This window comes from Phaseolus vulgaris, chromosome 11 (assembly GCF_000499845.2).
Source record: "Phaseolus vulgaris cultivar G19833 chromosome 11, P. vulgaris v2.0, whole genome shotgun sequence".
In the NCBI taxonomy this organism is placed as follows: Eukaryota; Viridiplantae; Streptophyta; class Magnoliopsida; order Fabales; family Fabaceae; genus Phaseolus; species Phaseolus vulgaris.
This window is the reverse complement of record NC_023749.2, coordinates 52,400,118-52,421,389: the sequence shown is the minus strand read 5'-3', so window position 1 is coordinate 52,421,389 and position 21,272 is coordinate 52,400,118. Positions and strand designations below refer to the sequence as shown.

Sequence of the window (21,272 nt, the reverse complement as noted above, 5' to 3'; positions counted from 1 at the left end):
ATTTTTTACCATATAAACTAAAATTTAGAGTTTTTTCATATAGGACTGAAATGAAAATAGTGGTTGTCCTATCTGGTTTCAGATGACCGAGTAGCCGGCAAGGGCAAGGTAAACAGCCACATGGCCTCTAAACAACCTGGTTGGTCAATTAGATTAATTTGAGATTAATAAGCAGCTAAACGAAATTAGGGAGTTATTGGACCTGGGTCAACGTCATTAAGAAAGAAGGCCCAATAGAAAGTTATAAATAGAACATGATTCTCATAGAAAAAAGGTAAAGACTCTTCTAGTTTTGAACTTATAAACATTTCAACAATCCAACTACTGACTTGAGCATTTGAATGTCTTTGCAGGTACCCACCCTCGAACACAATTGACGGATAACGGAGGAAGATTGGACAGAAGAACAATTGACAGGGGATATTTGGTCACAGATTGTAAGAACATTTAACAGTGGTTTTCTTAATTTAACCAAAAATTTATCATCTAACTGAATGGAAATGGAAAGGCTTCAAGGATATGCTCTCACACCAGAAACATATGTTTGCTCAATAGATGCAGATGCTTCTTCAGCAAAGTCTTGCCAGGAATCAGTGGACAATACGACAAAATCTGCCAGTTTTGCTGGAGATAAGGATCCAAGATCTTTGTCAAGGAAGCTTGCACGAGCAGCAGAAATGGTGTAACTGTGAAGGTCAGAGAGAGTTTCAGTATCATGCAAGAATAGTAAATGAAAACCATGTATACGATGAACTGGAAAATGAAATATGATCATATAAGGAAAGAGCACTAGTGCACCACTCAAGAAGTTATAAGATTAAACTTGCTAAAAATGTACTATGAAGAAGTGGGGCATGTACTGTGTAATCACTATCAGAAGAAAAAACAAAAAGAACAACACAGCATTGTGGTGAAAATTTCTGTAAAGTACAAAGCACTGAAGAAGTGGTGTCTCCACCATTTAAGAGCCATACACAATAACTGTCTAGCATACCAAATTTAGATAGGCATGAGTGCTAAGTAACTTGTCCTCTGAGATGCAAATGATTATAGAGTTAATAGGTAATCCCACAAATCATATCTATAGATCCAATTGGAAATCATACCTTGATTACGAATATGGTTAAACTAAACTATACAAGTGAGGAACAACTCTTAGTTTACAAACCACTTTGTTGCATTGAATTAGATTCTAATCTAGATTTTAAGATTATACTAGAGTTTTTCCTAGTAACTTGTTACACATGACTAATTTTATGTTTGAATAGGGTGTGTTAGAGATTTTACATGATAGGATCAATTTGAAGAATACAAGGGACAATCATAACCTTATAAACTGGTTTTGTGAGGTTCAGTTACGTATTGTTGCAAACCCAAAATTCTAACTTGTGTTATTGTTATATTCCTCAAAAGCTTTTGCTCATGTGTCTCTCAGTTCCATTTTTTCTTTTGTACAGATGAACATATAGAGAAGGCCATCACTACTACAACATGATATTAATGTTGTATAATATTTTGACCAATTTCCTGAGTTGACAAACCAATAAGAGCTTCGAAAGGTTATCGTTTTTATATGTAAAAATTTGCCACTCACTCACTACCAGTCCACATAAAGTGGTTCTCATCACATCACAAACAGACAAGAAATCAACAAGTCACATAACATCAGAATAACATGAAAGCTCTAATGCTGGTTACGCCTTTATTGCATCATCTAGTGAAATGCATTCCGATGGAATCCATGCACTTTCCCAAGTGGGAGGTGTCCTCTTCATTGCTGTCTTAATGCCACTTAAGGGATTGATGTCTACCACCTGTGAAAGAGAGACATGATGTTGTGTATGTAAAGTACTTCTTAACTAGTGTTAAGGAATATGAAGCTGTGCAAGGTGATGAGTACTAATAAATACAACATACTTACTGGCCAGTCAGAACCAAATGCCACTAATGCATTGTTATTTAAGAGTGATTGAAACAAATATGACTCTGTGTCTGCCCTATCCTTGCCAAGCTTTTTGCCAGTAGAGTCAGCATCATCCAACAATTGATCTGGCTGTTGAATATTGGTACTTAGAAAATACTACAATTCTTGTAAGAGCCATTGTTTATACTGTCAAAACATATATAATAGGGAAGCGAATTGGAGATTTTACATCGACTACAGACATAACTAAAATAAAATCTATCCTAATTATTAAGAAGTGAACTTTAAGCCTAAATCAATCTCATAAAACCGACTTATAAATGCCAAAACTACCAAACAGTCGTTAGGATAAATTCTAAATGACTCTGATACCATATTAAGAAGTGGACTTTAAACCTAAATTAACCTCATAAAACCTGCTTATAAGGTGAGGTTTGCACCCACTTATATACTATGTAATGTTCTAAATCTCTAGTTGATGTGGGATCTCTAACACTAATCAAGTTTAGTGAGTTTATGTGTAATCACTATTGGATTACTATCATACCATCTGCATAAATATAATTCCACATTCAAGATGTCTAGCACATTCAAGATGTCTAGTCCTCAACTCAACCCTCTCATTCTAATTACACACTACGGTTATTCTAGTGTGATTGTTCTAGTACTAGTTCATATAGCAAGAGAAATAGGAAGGGGTAGAATATGAATTTGGTATGGGAGAGGAAAAGATAATTTCTACTTTTTTTGTTGTGGACAATAATATTGTGAACCTTTGTGGGAGAATTGCTTATTGTAGAACTTATTCAGCAATGTACTGTTCTCAATTAATAAAACATTTCAAGCCCTTTTCTATATATGTCTCAGGCATATACATAATATTAATAGTAATGAAAAAACACAAGATAATGATAATGAAAAACCTGCATGGAAGCAAGAACCCTTTGTCTACCAAATCGGCCAGGGGTTCCGGCTGCCAATTGCTGGGCATGCTCAATCTGAAAGTAGTGTTTATGTTCATTGTTAACTTGTCTCACAATGATTATATTAGAACAAACATCACCGAAGAAAAATTTCCCCATTATCAGTAGAAAACTATTAAAGCTTGCTATGTTTAAGCAAAAATGTTACCCTGAATCTTCGATCTCTCATTCCATTTGTAGAAGCTACAGTACTATATAGGTCCAAGATAAGGTCATTTGCTTTGTCCCCTATAGCATGAATAGCAACCTGTAATGAATCAACAATTTGTTAACTGAAATCTCATATACACACACGAATTTGGTAACTAACAACAAAAGAATAATCACCTGCAGACCATTTAAATCAGATTCCAAGGTCATGTTGAGAAGTGCTTCAGGTTCAGACACTTGTAGACCATAGTTGTCTGGCTCATCAACATACGGCTACAAAATTTGAATGTGCATAGTTAACCTAGGACTATGCTAAATTTCAGTCCCTATAAACTTAGGTGCTCCTTGTCACTCCCAACCCATATCCATTCAAAAATAAAAAATAAAAAAAATGACAGAAAACAGACAAATAAATGGATTTTTCGAAAATTTATTAACAGATAATTTATACCAAAAAAGTGAATGGCCTCACCTCATAAAGCAATGCACTATTGGAACCCAAAGATCCATCAGCAAAAGCTTTTACACCACCAATATAAATCCATTCGCTTAAGGTGTGGCCAACTTTGCTAATCAAATCCTAAGGAGAAAAATGTGTCTTTAGGAGACAAAAGTTAAAATTGACATCACAAAATAAAAATATAGTTTACAACAATTATTAGTGTAATACCAATACACAGAGAAATCTGACACTTATTAAGATCCCCTACATTGAGTTGGTGTATGGTGAAACTACTACTCCTAGTAATGAATTAGGAAATCCTCCCCCTTAGAACTAGATTTTTAAGTTGATTTAGGCTAGTCCACTCTCAATTTTAATATGGTATCAATTATCAAAGCCTTCACAAACTTGATGTTGAGACAACCACAAATATGCAATCCTACAAACTTTAGCCCAAATGTCCAATCTGGGTGTGAGTAGATTTGATAAGATCCCATATTTTAGTTAGGTCTAATTTGTTCTCAATTCCAATAAGAACACTAGTTGAATTTTTAATTACCAGAGGCAATAAAAGCTAAACCGATTCAAAAAGACAAAAAAAAAGAGTTTACCTATTACATATAATAGTACAAGTTAAGACATTTTAGCTATCAGTTTGCTGGAATTAAAAATATGTCTGCAAGATCTTACATTGGTAAAATCAGGAGAGTCATTAAATGACAAGTGAGACCCATCAAAATTGGTGCTTTTCAATCAATTTCAACCATAGAGAGTTTTTGAAAGAGAGTGTTAGGAGAAGTGTTGTTAGCATTCCTCATATTATTAGTAGATTACCAGGGAAATTATTTTAGTGACCCTTCCTGGTCTCAATGAATATGTTAGGATTCCTCAAAAACCAAACATGTACAACTTGTTCCATGATAAAGCCATATTGGTGTTTTGATTACTATAACTCAAGAGTTCCTCTCAATCCAAATGCTCCAAATGAAGGAAATTAAGCAACCATTCACTAGACTAAATCCTAAGTGTTCATGGGGAAGAACTTGTAAGCTAATTAGTGGGGAGGAATTTGCTAGAACCCAAATTAGAAAAAAAGAAAGAACATAAAATAGGAGAGATAACTCCTCTAACATATTGCTATAAATCCAGTACTTTATGCTGCATTTGAACAGATTACAGCAGAAAATAGGGGAGATAACTCTCCTCTAAGAAAGAGCAAAAATCAATTCTCAAATGATACAAAATTAAAGTGGATCATTTCCTCTTAAATCCCCCTATTTATATCTACCTAATTCCTCTAACTGACTAATTAACTACTGTAATTGCTAGTAACTAACTTTCCCTTCCATTCTATCAAGCTCCAACAGAAGTTATCTTAATTGTGAGGGCCACATCTAAGCGTTCTCACTAGAAGAAAAAATCCAGTGAACAAATTCCAATACATTAAGAAATGCAAGAGAACATGTTTACGATATGAATATTATAATGTATCAATTCATCCCAAACTAGACACTTTTTTTATAAAAGCTTTCATGGTAGACATCACTATGCAATTTGACATCTCAGTTAGGCTGACAGCTCAAGTTACAACTCCAAACTAGACACTTTCCTCTTCAAAAATTTCTTTGATAAGTGAATGGTTTAACTTTCAAAAAGAAGAAAGATAGAAAAGAAGGAACATAAAAATATGCTCTATAAAAGGCAGTGAAGAATATACTAAACTTTCAATTTCTTTGATAAGTGAATGGTTTAACTTTCAAAAAGAAGAAAGATAGAAAAGAAGGAACATAGAAATATGCTCTATAAAAGGCAGTGAAGAATATACTAAACTTTCAATAAATCATAAGTTAGGAAGGAATCATACCACTAAACGAAACCGTGTATCCATTGAAAAAAATAAACATACTCTAATTTTCATTTTTGACATAGAATTTGCCCATTGATAAACCTCTGTGAAATTCAAAATAACAATAAAATGAATAATCAGTTAGGCTCAACAATAAGGCTTTTTACATATGACATAAAATAAGAGGAAAAGTCAATCATATTTCAAATTTCAAAAAGGCATTATCCTTCAAACTTGGCTTAAGGATTATGTCAGTCAGAGCAATTTTACATCATCTATGTTTTCCTACTCCTTTTTTCCTTATTTAATTTAAGTATTAAAAATATAATCTAGATCATTCAAGATATTACACAGATGAAGCTACGCAATGGAATAAGGTAACTAAGTCTTCTATGGTCTCATTGCTATAAATCCATTACTTTATATTGCATTTGAATGGATCAAGTGGTTTTCTTTAAGTATAGTTTCAGCATTCAGTACAGCAGGAACTGCTTGCTATAAATCTTTGCCTTATGACTACATTGCCATTGCGTTGATATTCAAAATAAAAGGAAACAAAATGACAAAAATTTAAGAAGTGGATTATAGGCCAAACTCAACCTCATAAACTGGCTTATAAGGTGAGGTTTGCACTCATTTATATACTATGAAATGTCCTAATCTCTAGTTAGTGTGAGTTCTCCAACAGAAACACAGTTAGAAAATACAGAAAAAAAGAATCTTAAATATAAATCAACTAAAACGTTTAGATAAAACCTGAAAAATCATCCCAAGATAGTTCAGCTGAAAACCCAGGATAATATCTTCCCATATCAACAACCGTGGTCACCCCCCTTGTTAAGGCAAGACTGCTTGCTCTAAGCAACGCCTCCCTCCTATCATCTACTGAATCCTCTGGAATCAGGGAGGTGATAAGTGCCCTAGCAGAATCAATTAGTACACCAGTAGGTTCTGCATGTTAACAACAAGTAGTTACAGAACAATAAAGATTCTTGAAACGAAATTAGCAATATCATTTTCCAATATTGGAATAAATTCAGTTATTGACCATCTTACTAAGTAGTTTAAACCCAACTCAACCTTATAAAATTAATTTGTAAGGTGAAGTTTTCACTCACTTATATATTGTAATTTGATCATATCTCTAGTTGATGTAAGATATCTAAAATCCCCCCTCACATCAAGAACTGAACATAAGATTAGATACATATGGGTGGTCTGATGATGAGTGACACGATAAGTCTAATAAACTTCAATAAGCTATATTCAACGAAAAGACTATAACATGTAATCCACATTAGAAAACACATGAAGCAGACCGACAAACATGTGAGTAGTATAACATGATAGTGGTGAGGGAAATGCTACAGGAAATTTCAATAAAGGTTGAACATGGAATGACAATAAGACACCTAATATGCTTGCTAAGGACGCATCTAAAAGTGTAGGTTATAAGGTAGAGGCTCACGAATGGTTTTATTTTGTTGAATATTGCTGAATATCTTTTTTAATTCCCTTCATCATCATCAGTTCCCTATTTTCTGTTTCAGAGCATATCATATCACATATATTTGATACTTTATTATGCTATATTGATTTATGGAATCAAAAGATGTAATGGTGTTTTCTTCTTCAAGTATACAATTAATACTGCAGAGACCGTCACTCTCTCAAACATGCTCCCTCATGCAAGAGCCTATGAGTTTGAAGAATGAACAATGTACAAGACCATTTTACCCATAGTTGAAATTCAACTTACTTTAAATTATTGGGGATGGCAAGAATTGAATTTGCTAACATAACTCTTATAAAAAGCTTAAGCAGTTGGATTGGATGAGACTGATAGATGGCTTTATATCTAACAATGCTTATTCACCCTAAAATCTTAGACACAAAACTCACATTATAGCATCCAGAAAATCATCATAAAAATGCAGACACTAAAATTTTGAAGCTCAGGTTATTGAATTTTGAAATCACAAGTTCCAAAAGAAAAATGGTTGATTAAAGAGTAGGATACGCAAAAAAGGACTATCCCATGTTGTGGGATAATCAAAATTCCTTTTCATACAAAGAAAATAAAGTATTACCTCCATTAGCAGCTCTCACTATAATCCCCCCCATTGGATCATCTGTTAAACTTGTAATCCCAACCAACTTTAGTGCCACTGAGTTAGCCAAGCCCATGTGGCCATCTACTCTTGAAAGCCAAACCTGCTCATATACTTTAAATAAGATTAGTTTTGCAGTGAATGAAGATTTCCAAAAAGGAAAGAACTTATGTAAAGGGCTCACAGGATTATTAGGAGTAATATCATCAATCCAAGAGGCAGCAGGCAGATCTCCTCCTTCCCATAGATCATTGTTCCATCCACCACCCAAAATCCAGGAACCTTGTTTTGAGCCTAAATTCAAAAAGTGTACAAAATGAGTAAACATCGTAACGTAACTAATATAATTCAGAACTCAGAAGCATTCAGTTTGAAAATTGTTCTATGCGATATTTCCCATTTGATGAACATAGTGGTGCAGATTTAACCACAAGCCTTTAGTCCTTCTATTCCTGCTTACTCATAAAGAATGCCAATCTTATCTAATAGTTCATTATGTAGTCAAGAGGTAAAACTAAAAACTCCAATGAATCTACTGCCAGATGAAAAGGCAAAATGAGACAAATATATCTGATGGAATCAAATATTTAGAAGATAATTTTAACTATGGAACCTAAATCAAGTTTGAAATACATACAGCTCGCATTTGAGCAGGCACTTAAACAAATATGAATGGACAGTTTGACATATATGATCATCTTCAAGGAAACTACTGGTTAGGTGTTAAATTATCCTCCATCGTAACTAGGAAAAAGCATGCAAAAGCTCAAGGGCTTACTTTGTGCTGCATCTTTGATCCTTCTGATAAATTCTTCCTTTTTACTAACACCTCTCAGCTCCACCTGCTTCATCTGTTACTACAGGTGGAATTATAAAACAGGGAACACAGTGTAGGTTTACAAAAATAAAGGACTTCTCTCGGATAGAAAAATCAAAATTAGGTGATATGCAAATGATTCAAGCATCCTAGCCTAGAGACAACCAGAATCCATCCTAAACAATTCGACTTTCTGATGACTACACTTCTGAACTGCACTTGATTGATAGACTAGAAGTTTTTCAAAATGTATTCAAGAATCAAACGTTAGAGATTACAAGAATCTTATTGTCTTGGCAGTAACATATGATCATTTCAAAAAACTAGGTAAGCAAACTGAAGTGGCACCCCATGTTTTTGTTTATCTTTCCCTTTTTAATAATATGTTTCAAGTGACTACATATGATTGGTGATCTTTGGAATGTTAGCCTGACTGAGATGACAAAGTTCATAGTGATGTCTAACCTGAGTTTTATAAAAAACAAAAAAACAGACCGAAGTACATAAGAAATGAGGTAAAAGAAACATTCAGAAAACTGGGACATGAACTTAACCTGTAATCCACCAGCAATGAAATGCACATGGGAATCAATGAACCCAGGAACTACAACCTTCCCACCAAGGTCCAAAATTTGAGTTCCATATCCCTCCAACTCCTACATAAATGTTGAAAAACACATCTGGGTCAGACCCAGTTTGCAATTGAAGGCCACATATATGAGTAGCAGCAACAACAACAGGGTTGAATAAAATGAATTAAATTAGAATGTATTGACACTGTAAAAAGTATTTTATAATGTCTTCCAAATCCATATCTAGGATGATTGATAATGTAAAAAAATTCACACTGACATGCCTAAAAATTAAACTACAATGAAATTGATCTTTCTTTCTTTTTTTCAGTAAATGGGGAAGTGAGGTTAGCATGAAGAAGATTATAACCTTGACAAATGAATGGTTGCCAACACGAAGAACCCTTCCATTGGCCACTGCCATGGACTCTGCAAATGGGAGAGAATCATCACTGGTATATATCACCCCATTCCTCAAAACCAAATCAGCCACCGGGTGAGACAAGTGTGACTTCCAAGCCCAAAAATCTGAAAATGTAAAAGAAATTATGACAAAAATGTCACATACTTCATTCACAAAACCATGTAACTCTACACAACAACACAATATAAAGGTTTAATTTCTAATGCGAATGTCTACCAAAATCTTTACACTATCAATCAATAAGAAATCATGTAATTATAACTTTCACCATACATTACAAATTGTAACTGGTTAACACTAAATTACTCATTTTTCAAAGTATGTGATGCAGTTATCATAATCCTACACACAATACTAACAATACAAATTAACATAAGTACTAAAAATCGACAGTTGTTGGTCTGAGTAACAATTATGAAACTTGTCTATCTGTATTGACACAAAAACAAGAAGAATAAGGTGCAAAAATTGAATGAAAATTCAAAATGTGCAACTTGTGTACGAGGTTGTCTCACAGTTGTGTTGTGTTGTGTGTGAAAGAGAAGAGAAAAAGTAGAAGTAAGGAGAGATAGTTAGTTACAGGTTTGGAAGGGAAAAGGTAGAGACAGAAAAGTAGAAAAGAAAAGGATTGGAACAAAGAGAAAGAAGTGGATGAGAAGAAAGTTCATTGGAAACAAAAACCACACTTTCTCTTCCTCTGTTTCTCTCTGTCACTCCTTTCACCCTTCTCTTCCTCTTTTGCTCTGCCCTCACTACCAACCTCCAAATTTCACATAAATCAAGAGTTTCTTCTGTCAAATTTTATTTATTTATTTATGGTCTCAATATTTATATTAATTTATATACATTACTATTGAGTTATTAATTATAAATACAAGTGGAAACATGCATATTTAGAGATAGTGTGTCCATTTTTTTCCTTTTGACAAAAGGATATTATTGTTATAATAATTATTGGAAAAAATATATCATTGAATTATAGATATTTTTTTTAAATAAATAATTTTATGATTAAATAAATTTTTTTATTGTGTATATGATTTTTTATTATAAATAGTCATTTAAATTTAAAAGAAGTATATTTATAATTATTTTTTACAAACATATTTTTATAAAATTATATATAAAAAAATATTTTATTTTGTGTTATTATAATAATAATAATAAAAAAAAAAGAGGACACATCTTGGGCATGATGTGTTTTCAGTATTGTATAGAAAAATAAAGAGAAAGAACCCTAATATTATTAGTGACACATCACTAATCGCAAATCGCAATCCGCGTTAACCAACAAGTGAGTCTATGTTTTTAACGTTCATTGTTGAATTTCATCAAATGTTGTTTATCTTACTGTTTTCATATGATATGGAAATTTTATGTTTGTGGCAATGCGGAATTTGTTTTATGTAGGTCAATTAGGGTATGTTTGGAGAAATTTTTCTCTACTATTTCTGTGATGTTAAAGGCATTGGGATCATTAGGTGCATGATTTTTGACATTTTGGATTTGCTTCTCCATAGGGATTTTAAAAGAAAAACAATGGCAAGTGCAATTGGTAGCAGAGTTGAATCTGTTCGAAACTCTCTTTTACTAAGGTCTTCTCTCAACTTCATGAGACCTTTTTGCTCTTCTTCCTCTTCTACTTCTTCTGCTGTTTCTTCTGCTCAGAAACCTAAAAAATCAAAGCGAAAAAAGAAGAATTTGTTTGAGGTGGCTCAGTTCTTACCTAATTGGGGAATTGGCTACCACATGGCCAAGTGTCACTGGAATGAAGTTTCTTATGAAATCACTAAACTCAATCTCTACAAGGTGCTTCTCTTTTAATTCTCAACTTTTTTTTTTCTTGTTCTTCTATTGTTATTGGATTTCAACTATTTAAATTTGTATTTCACCATGATTTATTCCTCTGCTTTTCTCAGTTCTCATGAGTCTCTATTAATTTATTTTATGTATGTATTTTGCAGGATGGAAGGCATGGAAAAGCATGGGGGCTTGCTTATAAAAATGGTTAGTGTCATAAGTTGTATTAGAAGTGCTTCTGAATTTTGGATACTCTGTTCTTCAATTCTATGTGCAGCAGAGTCTGCTTGTTGAAGGTGCTGATAATAATGCTGCACTTCTATTCTTCAATGATAGTGTTAGCTAGGCTAAGAATGTCTTTCTGAATTCTTAGTAAGTGTTGGTTTTTGTGCAAGGAAACAATAGAAAACATTTTGAAATTGCAGAAGCTTGCAACTTTTATTGAATCTAACTTAGTATACTGAAATAACTAAATAGAAATCTTGCTCCATAATTTTAGATGATGTTACTACTAATAAATAATCAAATCTGAAAATAACTAATCCACTAACAACTAGAAAGAGTATAACATGTTCTTGTCAATTTAATAATTGACTCATGCAAAATTCAAATTAAATCCAAGGTATGTTTCCAACATTCCTTGCCTTGAAGGATGCAAACTCCTAGCTTCTTTCTCAAAAAATTAACCTTAATTTTAAATTCCAAGACATCAACAATGTGATATTCTGTTCAAGATCAGTCTTCTATTAAAATATCATTGCTTCCCTTGTGGTATAATTGGGTCTTTGCTTTTTCAACTTTTAACTTCTCAGTCAACTCTTTAATGTCAATCCTTAGTGAAAACATTTTTGCATCATAACTTCTTATCTTTCTCTCAGTAGCCTTAAACTTTAAGTTCATAGTTTTTATACCCTTCTCATCATGCTCAATCTTTTCAACTTTCTCTAAAGAGATTTTGCTTCTCTAGTGACAGTATCGTACTTCCTCTTCCATTCCTCTGACTCCTCATGTGCAGACTGAGCCTGTTCCTTTGTTCCTGTGAACCTTGCTTCTGTGGCACCACTTCTAGACTTGGGGGCTGCTGTTACAGTACCAACTTGTTGTTTTTTATTCAGTTTCTTCTTTCTTGTGCCAAAATTCAGTTATCTCCTCTTCTATTGAAAATGCAATTTGCTTGAGAGGATTGAACTTGTGTGCATAAGTTCAGATGAATGATGCCACATGCGGCACTCCATTACATTTGCTTGTCTTGGTGTTAACTTTCTTTGTTTCATTCATGTTCCATATCAAATTAATTATGGTCTCAGTTATAAATCACATATTTTTTTTCTTATTTGACAGTGTAGTTTTTGTTGCTTGTTAGAACTTGTCAGCTTTATTTGATAAGATCTCAGTGAATACTTTAAAGTGTAGATTGTATGAAGCATTAAGCCTTTCTAGTACTTGTTTTCTGGCTTGATTTGATAAGGAAGAACTTATTGCAGGCTTGCCAATAGCAGATGCTCCAAAAAAAATTAGTGGAGTTCACAAACGCTGTTGGAAGTACCTACCGAATGTAGTAAAAGCATCAGAAAGTTCAACAAACTCAACAAGTCCTACAGATATTGACTTGAAAGTAGAAACTGAAGCAAGTTGATACTTTCTAGTGACTTTGTTTAGGTCATCAACATTAGCCCATGTCTTTTCAATTGGCCTAGTTGTTTTTCGACCATGCTAGATTTTTTAGTCAATCTTGCAATGTTCCTTAAGCATTCATGCAAGGTGCTTAATTAAGTTTCTTTTATGTTTGTAATCAAATGAACTTTTTCTACTAAGGACCTTGCTGGATTTGGTGGTTACTATATTTGTGTCTTTGAGCTATTCTATATCCATTCAGGTTAGTATCTTATTTTTATATGTTGTTGATTTCTTTAAGATTATTAAAACTTAATTTAGAAATAAAAAAAATAAAATAAGTGATTATAAATTATGTGTATAAATAAAGATAAAAGAAAGAGTGATTAAAATATACTATTATTAATATATTCAAATTTATTAGTGTCTGTTTGTTAATGATTTAAATTTAATGTTTAACATTTAAATTTTACATGTTATTATAATATTACTGATGATGTATTTAGATTAAATAATTTATTTAATAAATAAACTTTTTTATACTAGCGAATACATAGGATTTAATGTGCCAGTATGTTCTTATTTTTATTATGTTATTTCATTTTATTGAATTAAAATTTAGTTTTTATGACTTTATATATTAATGCGCATATTAATTTTAAATTTAATATGTATTTATTTATATAATTTTTATTTTGATGTTTTGTTTAAAGTTTAAGATATTATTTAAGCATTTTAAGTTTAAGATCAAATAAAATTAAAATTATTAGTTGGAGAAAAAAAAGGGAATCAGGGAACTTAAAAGTTATTGAAAAATAAATATAATGTAAGGAGTGAGTGAGTTTACATGTATTAAAGTGTATTAAAGGAAATATTGAGAAGTAAAATATTATTAGAAAAAAGAACAAAATTCCTCAATATTTTTAAAATTTAAAGAGTTATGTCATTATTTGGTTTTAGAAAAAAAATGAATCACAATTCAATAAAATCAAAATTAATTTGTTCCATAAAGAAAGAGGAAATAAATTTAGTTTATTTTGAAAAAAGATTAAGAAGATTTTTAAAATGTATACAAAAATGTTTAAATCAACTTTTCTTCTTATTTGTTTCCTAAATATGTATTTTTTTGTCCTATGTAAATTTAATTTTTAACATTTAGATTTTCAACTTTTAAAATCAAACAGTTTTAATTAAAAATAATATTATCTAATTATCAGCCAAAGTTAATAACGCATTATAGTATCAGTTATTTATGTACTTAAAAATTAATAATTAATAATAGGATTAAAAATAAGATTTAACATTTATTATGACTTGCAAATACATAAATATTTTACACTAGTAAATATATAATTAAATTCAAATTTTATAAAACTAAAATTACACAGCTCATCAAATTATGAAAAACAAAACCTAGAAAAACTATATATATATATATATATATGTATGTATATATATGTATATGTGTATATATATGTATGTATATATATGTATATGTGTATATATATATATATAAACTCTGCCAATTTTGATCACAAAATTTGAAATAAATAAAAAAACATAAAACGGTGCGTTTATTAGAACCTCTACTTCGTCTTCTTCTTCCCGTTCTCGGATCCAATTGCGTTAGGGTTTTTGAGAGTTACAAATTTGTAGCATCGTCTCTTGTCATTGATCGATTGAAATGGCGGACGAAGCTAACAGAACTGTAATAACACTCTATCTCTTTCGTTCTGTCTCCTTATTCAAAATTTCAATGTAGTGTTCTTCTTCTAATCGCTATAACCATTTTTTTTTTCATTTTTCGATCCAAAAATGCAGGCTTTCCTTGAAATTCAAGGTCGCATGATCGAAACTACTGGAAAATTAAAACAGGTTCGTCATAACCTATCTTAATCTCTTATTATTGTTGTTATTAGTGGAAAAAGAGACTTTTTGTGCATTTTTTATTTTTAAAAAATAGTGCAAATTAAATTATAGAAATGGGTGATTTGCACAGTCTAGTTAGAGATATGAATCATGTAAAGTGTACAGTTATAAAGATAGAATGGAGATTAGGTATCAGCGTAGCTGTTTCATAGTGATACCATAAGAGTTTTTATAATGAAAAAAAAGTATAGAATGGAGATTAGTGAAGAAAGTCATAGCCACAAAGTACAACACAAATGTGGACACCAAGCTTCATATCTCCTTTATGTATATGTATAGTTTCTAACTATCTATAAAGGGGATGTAAGGTTTTTGGTATACACATTTTTGTCCCTATAACTTTCTTAAACTTCTATAACTACACTCTCCAAGTTATTTTTGTCTGAATTTGATTGAACCTGGCTGAATAATTGAATTTTATTAAAAGAGACCTACACCTTAAGCAATTACTGGATAATATGAAGTTGTTTTTGTACTCCTTTAGATTCACATGGAGGGAGCTAAGTATTGGTTTCTAATTTCCTGAGTGTATGTCTCAACTGGTGTGAAGTTGTTTCAGCTTTATCAGTCATTTCAAGGTTGGGCCTTGAGTATGAAACCATATGAAATATTTCAAATAACATTTTTTTTTCACAAGTATTTCGCAGCTCAAGTAGGGTTGTTTCCTGTAGAGATTTTTTTTTTCTTAAACTTAATGGATTCTAATGGAATGAGGGTCCTCTTTAGTTTCTTAAATTGATGGTGTTTTTCAGACATGTGTTTCCTGGGTGTATTCTTAATGTTTTGTAGGATTGTATTAATGTCCTTAGAATGACTGTGAAGAAGCTGTTATGTTGAAGAAGAATGATTTGATGCAGACTATTGCTATGTCAATTTGTGATTTTGTGCACTGTATATTGTTATGACCAATAGATTACCCTGTTTTAAGTGTTACGGGTTGTGTGTGTGCTGGGATGTGCAGGCTTTGCACTACTATCAACTCTGACTCAGAATACTTACATCTGAGTTCTGAAAGAGAATACATAATTTTATTTATTAAGAAGTGGGATAAAAAGAAAAGGGTCAACCGCACCTAGTGTAAATTGTTGCTAGAAGTGGGATATGAAAGAAATGAAAACCTTGACATTTGTATTTTGCGTATGGGAATGATATGATTGTTATTGTTAGGGTTGCCTGAGACTCTAGTAGTTCATATTATGCCTTGGCACATGCAGGTGCAAAACCAGATGCGTTCCAAAGAAGCTGAAAAAAAGCGTGCTTTCTTGACCATGGAGGAGCTAAAGCAAGTTCCCGATGATACTAATGTTTACAAATCTATTGGTATGTGAAGAAAATCACGAGCTTCTCTTACTGCTTCTGTTCTTTAGAACAACCCTACAAATTTGAAAGTATCTCTATTGGTAATTAGTAATGCCCTGGTTTTCTACAGACATATGATGTGTCCAGTTATTTTGTTTTGCAGGGAGAATGTGAGTTGTGGTTACCTCTTTCAACATGCTACTAAATAGAGTACACAAGCTTGTTTTATGGGCTGCTTTAGAAAATATTAATGGCATACTTTAACATGCGCTTAACATGATCACCAGGTTTGTATTGGAGACCAAGGCAACATTAATGAATGAACAGGAGAAAAAGTTTAAAGATGGTGAAGCTACAATTACTACACTACAGGTAGATGTCCTTCATTCATTTGCACAAAAACTTATTGGCTTCCATAATTTTTATCCTTATTTTATTTTGAATTTTCTAAAGTTAAATCTCATAAATACAACTATTTTAGCTAAATTTCTAAAGCTGTAAATACGAGTTTCCATAACCTTTGAATGAAATTCAGTTCTTATTCTATTTATGTCTTTGAACAGAGCTCGAAAGAATACTTGGAAAAGCAGATGACAGAGGTGGAAAGCAATTTGAGAGAACTGTTACAGCAAGATCCTGGTCTTGCTAGGCAAATCATGTCTATGAATGTAGTGTAAACTTTCCATTAGTGAAATTATCTTACAGTTGTGGGTTTATTGGTGCATTTGAGCAAATAGAAAAATTCAGGACTTGGTGAGGGGTGCGAGGATAGTTATTGCCCCTGCATCATGGATGATCTTCTATGCTTCTCAAAATGTTGATTTTGTAGCTTATCTTAACTCTCTGATTATGTTTTTAGTACATGAATGGGAATCCTTTTTAGTTGTGATGTCTGCAGTTTGGTTATTTGGTTATTGATACAGACAATTTCTTCTAGATTGTGTCTGCTATCTCTTTTGTGTGTGAATGCTGCACTTGGATGATATAGCAGTGTGCTCATTGAGGACACTATAACAACCTGAGGTTCAGACATACGTGTCGGATACTGACACTCATACTATATCCATACTCATACGATATCCATAGGACATGTATCGGTGAGATGTCTAATTCAAAAAATATTTATTGGATTTATGATAATTTTAGTACGGTTCTAACACAATTTTATAAAAGAGAAATACATTAATTTAATTAAATTTATTGTATAAATATTTATTATAATTCTAAAAATAAAGAATAAATTCTTTTGAACCAGTCATAAGAAATATTTTTCTGTTAAAAAAAATTAAAATATATTTGTACATATAAATTTTTATATTTATTGTAACTTTATATAATTCATAATTATATAATATATAAAAGTGTTTTCGTATTCTATATTTTAGAAATTATATCTGTAAGTGTTGTATTAGTATCTCCGCGTCGTATTAATGTCAGTTAGTTAGTGTCTATGTTACATAGACAACAACCCAACTTAAAAATTCTTCCATTTTTTTTAACTCTTTTTTTACTTTTCATTTATTCTTTCCTTCATCAATAGTCAGGTTTGTACTGATTACATGATTTAAATTAGGTACGAAACCAAAACATATTTGAATGATAAGTTAAAATATTATGCTGAAGAGAAAAAATGATAGGTAAGCCAAGAAAAAAAAATATTTCAACCATACAAGAGGTAGTATTAAAAATAATTCAAAGTAAATGTGGAGAATTAAATATATTTTGCGCATTCTGTTTCAAATGTAAAATACTATTAAAAATTATAATACCTTAAGAAGTGAATACTGTTGATTAAAGCTGTAAGAAAAGTTAACGTTGATCGTTTTGAACTTGCATTGATTATTTTTCATAGCAATTTCATTTTTGGTTAAATTATAATTTTGATTTCACTCAGATTTCTGATCCACAATTTTGGTCCCTCCATTTGCTTGCAATTTTTGTCTTCATATTTTGGAAATCTGTAAATTTCTTGATAATCAATGAATATATTAGATTTAGAGTTAAATTGGTGAAATAACAATAAAAAACATGTAAAAGTTGTAATTACATCAAAATTACAAATCTTATACAATAAGAGGATTAAAATCACGAAATTACTTTCATATGTTGTTTGCACCCAGGTAAGGAGGCACGTCCATAAACAAATCACAAAAAAAAGTTACGGGGTAGAAAAGTCAGGGCGTTTTATTTTCGGAAAACCAATTTTGTACACTCTCGGCGTGGGACTTACTACCCTTTACTCCTTGGGTATTTTGGTCTCAAAATTTTTAACAGACAGTGGTCATTGTGTCTAATGAGTTTTGGTTGAGATCTTAGCCTCTGATTCGTCCCACAAGATTTGCCAAATTTGTTTTAATTATCACTGTCAGGGCGGAAAGGAAAGTTCGTTTGTGTGTGAAACTGTTTTATTTTTTTCCTAGGTGAATACTCATCTGTTTGACCTGAATTTTGTTGTGTTTTGTCCAAACATTGTTGGGAGAATTTTTCAAAAATTTTGTGCCAACCAAGGCTATCTACTACCAAAACTTGTAAAATCCCACCATACTTTTTGCAATTTTTTTCTGAGTCCGTATTGCGTTGGAAAAAAGCACACAAGTACTTTCATATGTTGTTTGCACCCAGGTAAGGAGGCACGTCCATAAACAAATCACAAAAAAAGATACTAGGTAGAAAAGCAAGGACGTTTTGTTTTCAGAAAACCAGTTTTGTTCACTCTCGGTGTGGGACTTACGACGCCTTACTCCATGAATATTTTGGTTTGATATTTCAACCAGACATTGGTCATTGTGTCTATTGAGTTTTGAATGAGATCTGAGCCCGTGATTCGTACCAAAAAATTCGTAATAAATTTTTTATTTATCACTGCCAGAACTGAAACGAAGGTTCGTTTGTGTGTGAAACTGTTTGATTTTTTTCGTCGGAGAATACTCATCCGTTTGACCTGAAATTTGTTGCGTTTTGTCCCAAATTCAGTCGAGATTCTTACGTGGAATTTCAGGAAAAAACTATTTCGGGAGAATTTTTCATAAATTTAGTGCAAACCAAGGCTATCCTCTACTGAAACTTGTGAAATTTCGCCCTAATTTTGGAAATTTTATTCTGGGTTCGTATCGCATTGAAAAAAATTCACACAAGTACTAACATAAGTAGTTTGCACCCAGGTAAGGACGCATGTCCATAAACAGATCACAAAAGGAAGATACGGCGAAGAAAAGCCAGGACGTTCTGTTTTCAGAAAACCAGTTTTGTTCACTCTCGGTGTGGGACTTACTACACCTTACTCCTTGGGTATTTTGGTCTGAAATCTTTACCGGACATTCGTCGTTGTGTCTACTGAGTTTTGGTTGACATTTGAGCCCCAAATTCGTCCCACAAGATTTGCAATAAATTTTTTATTCATCACTGTCAGGGCCGAAAGGAAGGTTCGTTTGTGTGTGAAACTGTTTGATTTTTTTCGTGGGTGAATACTCATCCGTTTGACCTGAAATTTGTCGCGTTTTGTCCCAAATTCAGTCGAGATTCTTACGTGGAATTTCAAGAAAAAACTATTTCGAGAGAATTTTTCATAAATTTTATTGAAAACCAAGGCTATCCTCTACCGAAACTTGTGAAATTTCTCCCTACTTTCGGCAATTTTATTCTGGTTCCGTGTTAGGTTGAGAAAAATTCACGCAAGTACTTTCATATGTGGTTTGCACCCAGGTAATGAGGCACGTCCATAAACAGATCACAAAAAGAAGTTACGGGGAAGAAAAGCCAGGACGTTTTGTTTTCGAAAAACCAGTTTTGTTCACTCTCGGTCTGGGACTTACTACGCCTTACTCCTTGGGTATTTTGGTATGAAATCTTTACCGGACATTCTTCGTTGTGTCTACTGAGCTTTGGCTGAGATTTGAGCCTCAAATTCGTCCCACAATTTGCTATAAATTTTTTATTCATCACTGCCAGGACCGAAAGGAAGGTTCGTTTGTGTGTGAAACTGTTTGATATTTTTCATTTGTGAATACTCATCCGTTTGACCTGAAATTTGTCGCGTTTTGTTCCGAATTTAGTCGAGATTCTTACGTGGAATTTCAGGAAAAAACTATTTCGGGAGAATTTTTCATAAATTTTATTGAAAACCAAGGCTATCCTCTACCGAAACTTGTGAAATTTCGCCATACTTTCGGCAATTTTATTCTGGGTCCGTATTGCGTTGAAAAAAGTTCACGCAAGTACTTTCATATGTTGTTTGCACCCAGGTAAGGAGGCACGTCCATAAACAGATCACAAAAAGAAGATACGGGGAAGAAAAGCCAGGACGTTTTGTTTTTGGAAAACCAGATTTGGTCACTCTCGGTCTGGGACATACTACGCCTTACTCCTTGGGTATTTTGGTCTGAAATCTTTACCGGACATTCGTCGTTGTGTCTACTGAGTTTTGGCTGAGATTTGAACCCAAATTCGTCCAACAAAATTTGGAATAAATTTTGTATTCAACATTGCCAGCGCCGAAAGAAAGTTTCGTTTGTGTGTGAAACTGTTTGATTATTTTTCGTGGGTGAATACTCTTCCGTTTCACCTGAAATTTTTCGCGTTTTGTCCCCTATTCAGTCGAGATTCTTTCGTGAAATATATAGAAAAAACTATTTCGGGAGAATTTTTCATAAATTTTATTGAAAACCAAGGGTATCCTCTACCGAAACTTGTGAAATTTCGCCCTACTTTCGGCAATTTTATTCTGGGTTCGTGTTGCGTTGAGAAAAATTCACGCAAGTACTTTCATATGTTGTTTGCACCCAGGTAAGGAGGCACGTCCATAAACATATCACAAAAAGAAGATACGGGGAAGAAAAGCCAGGACGTTTTGTTTTCGGAAAACCAGTTTTATTCACTCTCGGTTAGAGACCTACTACGCCTTACTCCTTGGGTATTTTGGTTTGAAATCTTTACGGGACATTCGTCGTTGTGTCTACTGAGCTTTGGCTGAGATTTGAGCCTCAAATTCGTCCCACAATTTGCTATAAATTTTTTATTCATCACTGCCAGGGCCGAAAGGAAGGTTTGTTTGTGTGTGAAACTGTTTGATTTTTTTCATTTGTGAATACTCATCCATTTGACCTGAAATTTGTCGCGTTTTGTTCCAAATTTAATCGAGATTCTTACGTGGAATTTCAGGAAAAAACTATTTCGGGGGAATTTTTCATAAATTTTACTGAAAACCAAGGCTATCCTCTACCGAAACTTTTGAAATTTCTCCCTACTTTCGGCAATTTTATTCTGGGTCCGTATTGCGTTGAGAAAAATTCACGCAAGTACTTTCATATGTTGTTTGCACCCAGGTAAGGAGGCACGTCCATAAACAGATCACAAAAAGAAGAT

The 21,272-nt window shown here is 32.7% G+C and overlaps 3 protein-coding genes across 7 annotated transcripts; 2 read left to right on the top strand and 1 right to left on the bottom strand.

The window, feature by feature from the left end:
• Positions 1-216: 216 nt before the first annotated feature.
• LOC137838718 (protein LONG AFTER FAR-RED 3) lies at positions 217-10,072 on the bottom strand. 4 transcript variants are annotated; one of them, XR_011085559.1, is made up of 15 exons: positions 9,850-10,052; positions 9,216-9,373; positions 8,828-8,929; positions 8,235-8,307; positions 7,641-7,750; positions 7,436-7,559; positions 6,102-6,296; positions 5,364-5,449; positions 3,530-3,637; positions 3,235-3,330; positions 3,056-3,154; positions 2,848-2,922; positions 1,922-2,110; positions 1,699-1,814; positions 217-686 (listed from the first exon to the last, which is right to left on the bottom strand). XR_011085559.1 is itself a non-coding variant. In XM_068647958.1 (15 exons), exons 1-15 carry the CDS (start codon positions 9,935-9,937, stop codon positions 512-514), a joined length of 1,737 nt encoding a protein of 578 aa, XP_068504059.1. In that variant the 5' UTR covers positions 9,938-10,072; the 3' UTR covers positions 217-511. The 4 variants fall into 4 exon arrangements, 2 of the variants coding, with proteins under 2 accessions (XP_068504059.1, XP_068504091.1); XR_011085558.1 differs by having other exon boundaries at positions 1,922-2,049; XM_068647958.1 differs by having other exon boundaries at positions 1,922-2,053; positions 9,850-10,072.
• A 365-nt stretch (positions 10,073-10,437) lies between these two features.
• On the top strand, positions 10,438-12,957 carry LOC137830028 (uncharacterized). Of its 2 annotated transcripts, none has more exons than XM_068637121.1 (4): positions 10,438-10,563; positions 10,790-11,078; positions 11,234-11,276; positions 12,554-12,957. In XM_068637121.1, exons 2-4 carry the CDS (start codon positions 10,809-10,811, stop codon positions 12,703-12,705), a joined length of 465 nt encoding a protein of 154 aa, XP_068493222.1. In that variant the 5' UTR covers positions 10,438-10,563; positions 10,790-10,808; the 3' UTR covers positions 12,706-12,957. The 2 variants fall into 2 exon arrangements, with proteins under 2 accessions (XP_068493222.1, XP_068493215.1); XM_068637114.1 differs by lacking the exon at positions 10,438-10,563 and adding an exon at positions 10,589-10,689.
• A 1,261-nt stretch (positions 12,958-14,218) lies between these two features.
• Positions 14,219-16,808, top strand: LOC137828734 (prefoldin subunit 1). Its single transcript, XM_068635424.1, has 6 exons — positions 14,219-14,391; positions 14,505-14,558; positions 15,827-15,932; positions 16,075-16,081; positions 16,199-16,283; positions 16,475-16,808. The coding sequence occupies exons 1-6, from the start codon at positions 14,368-14,370 to the stop codon at positions 16,586-16,588; spliced, it is 390 nt and encodes a 129-aa protein (XP_068491525.1). The 5' UTR covers positions 14,219-14,367; the 3' UTR covers positions 16,589-16,808.
• The last annotated feature ends 4,464 nt before the right edge of the window (positions 16,809-21,272 follow it).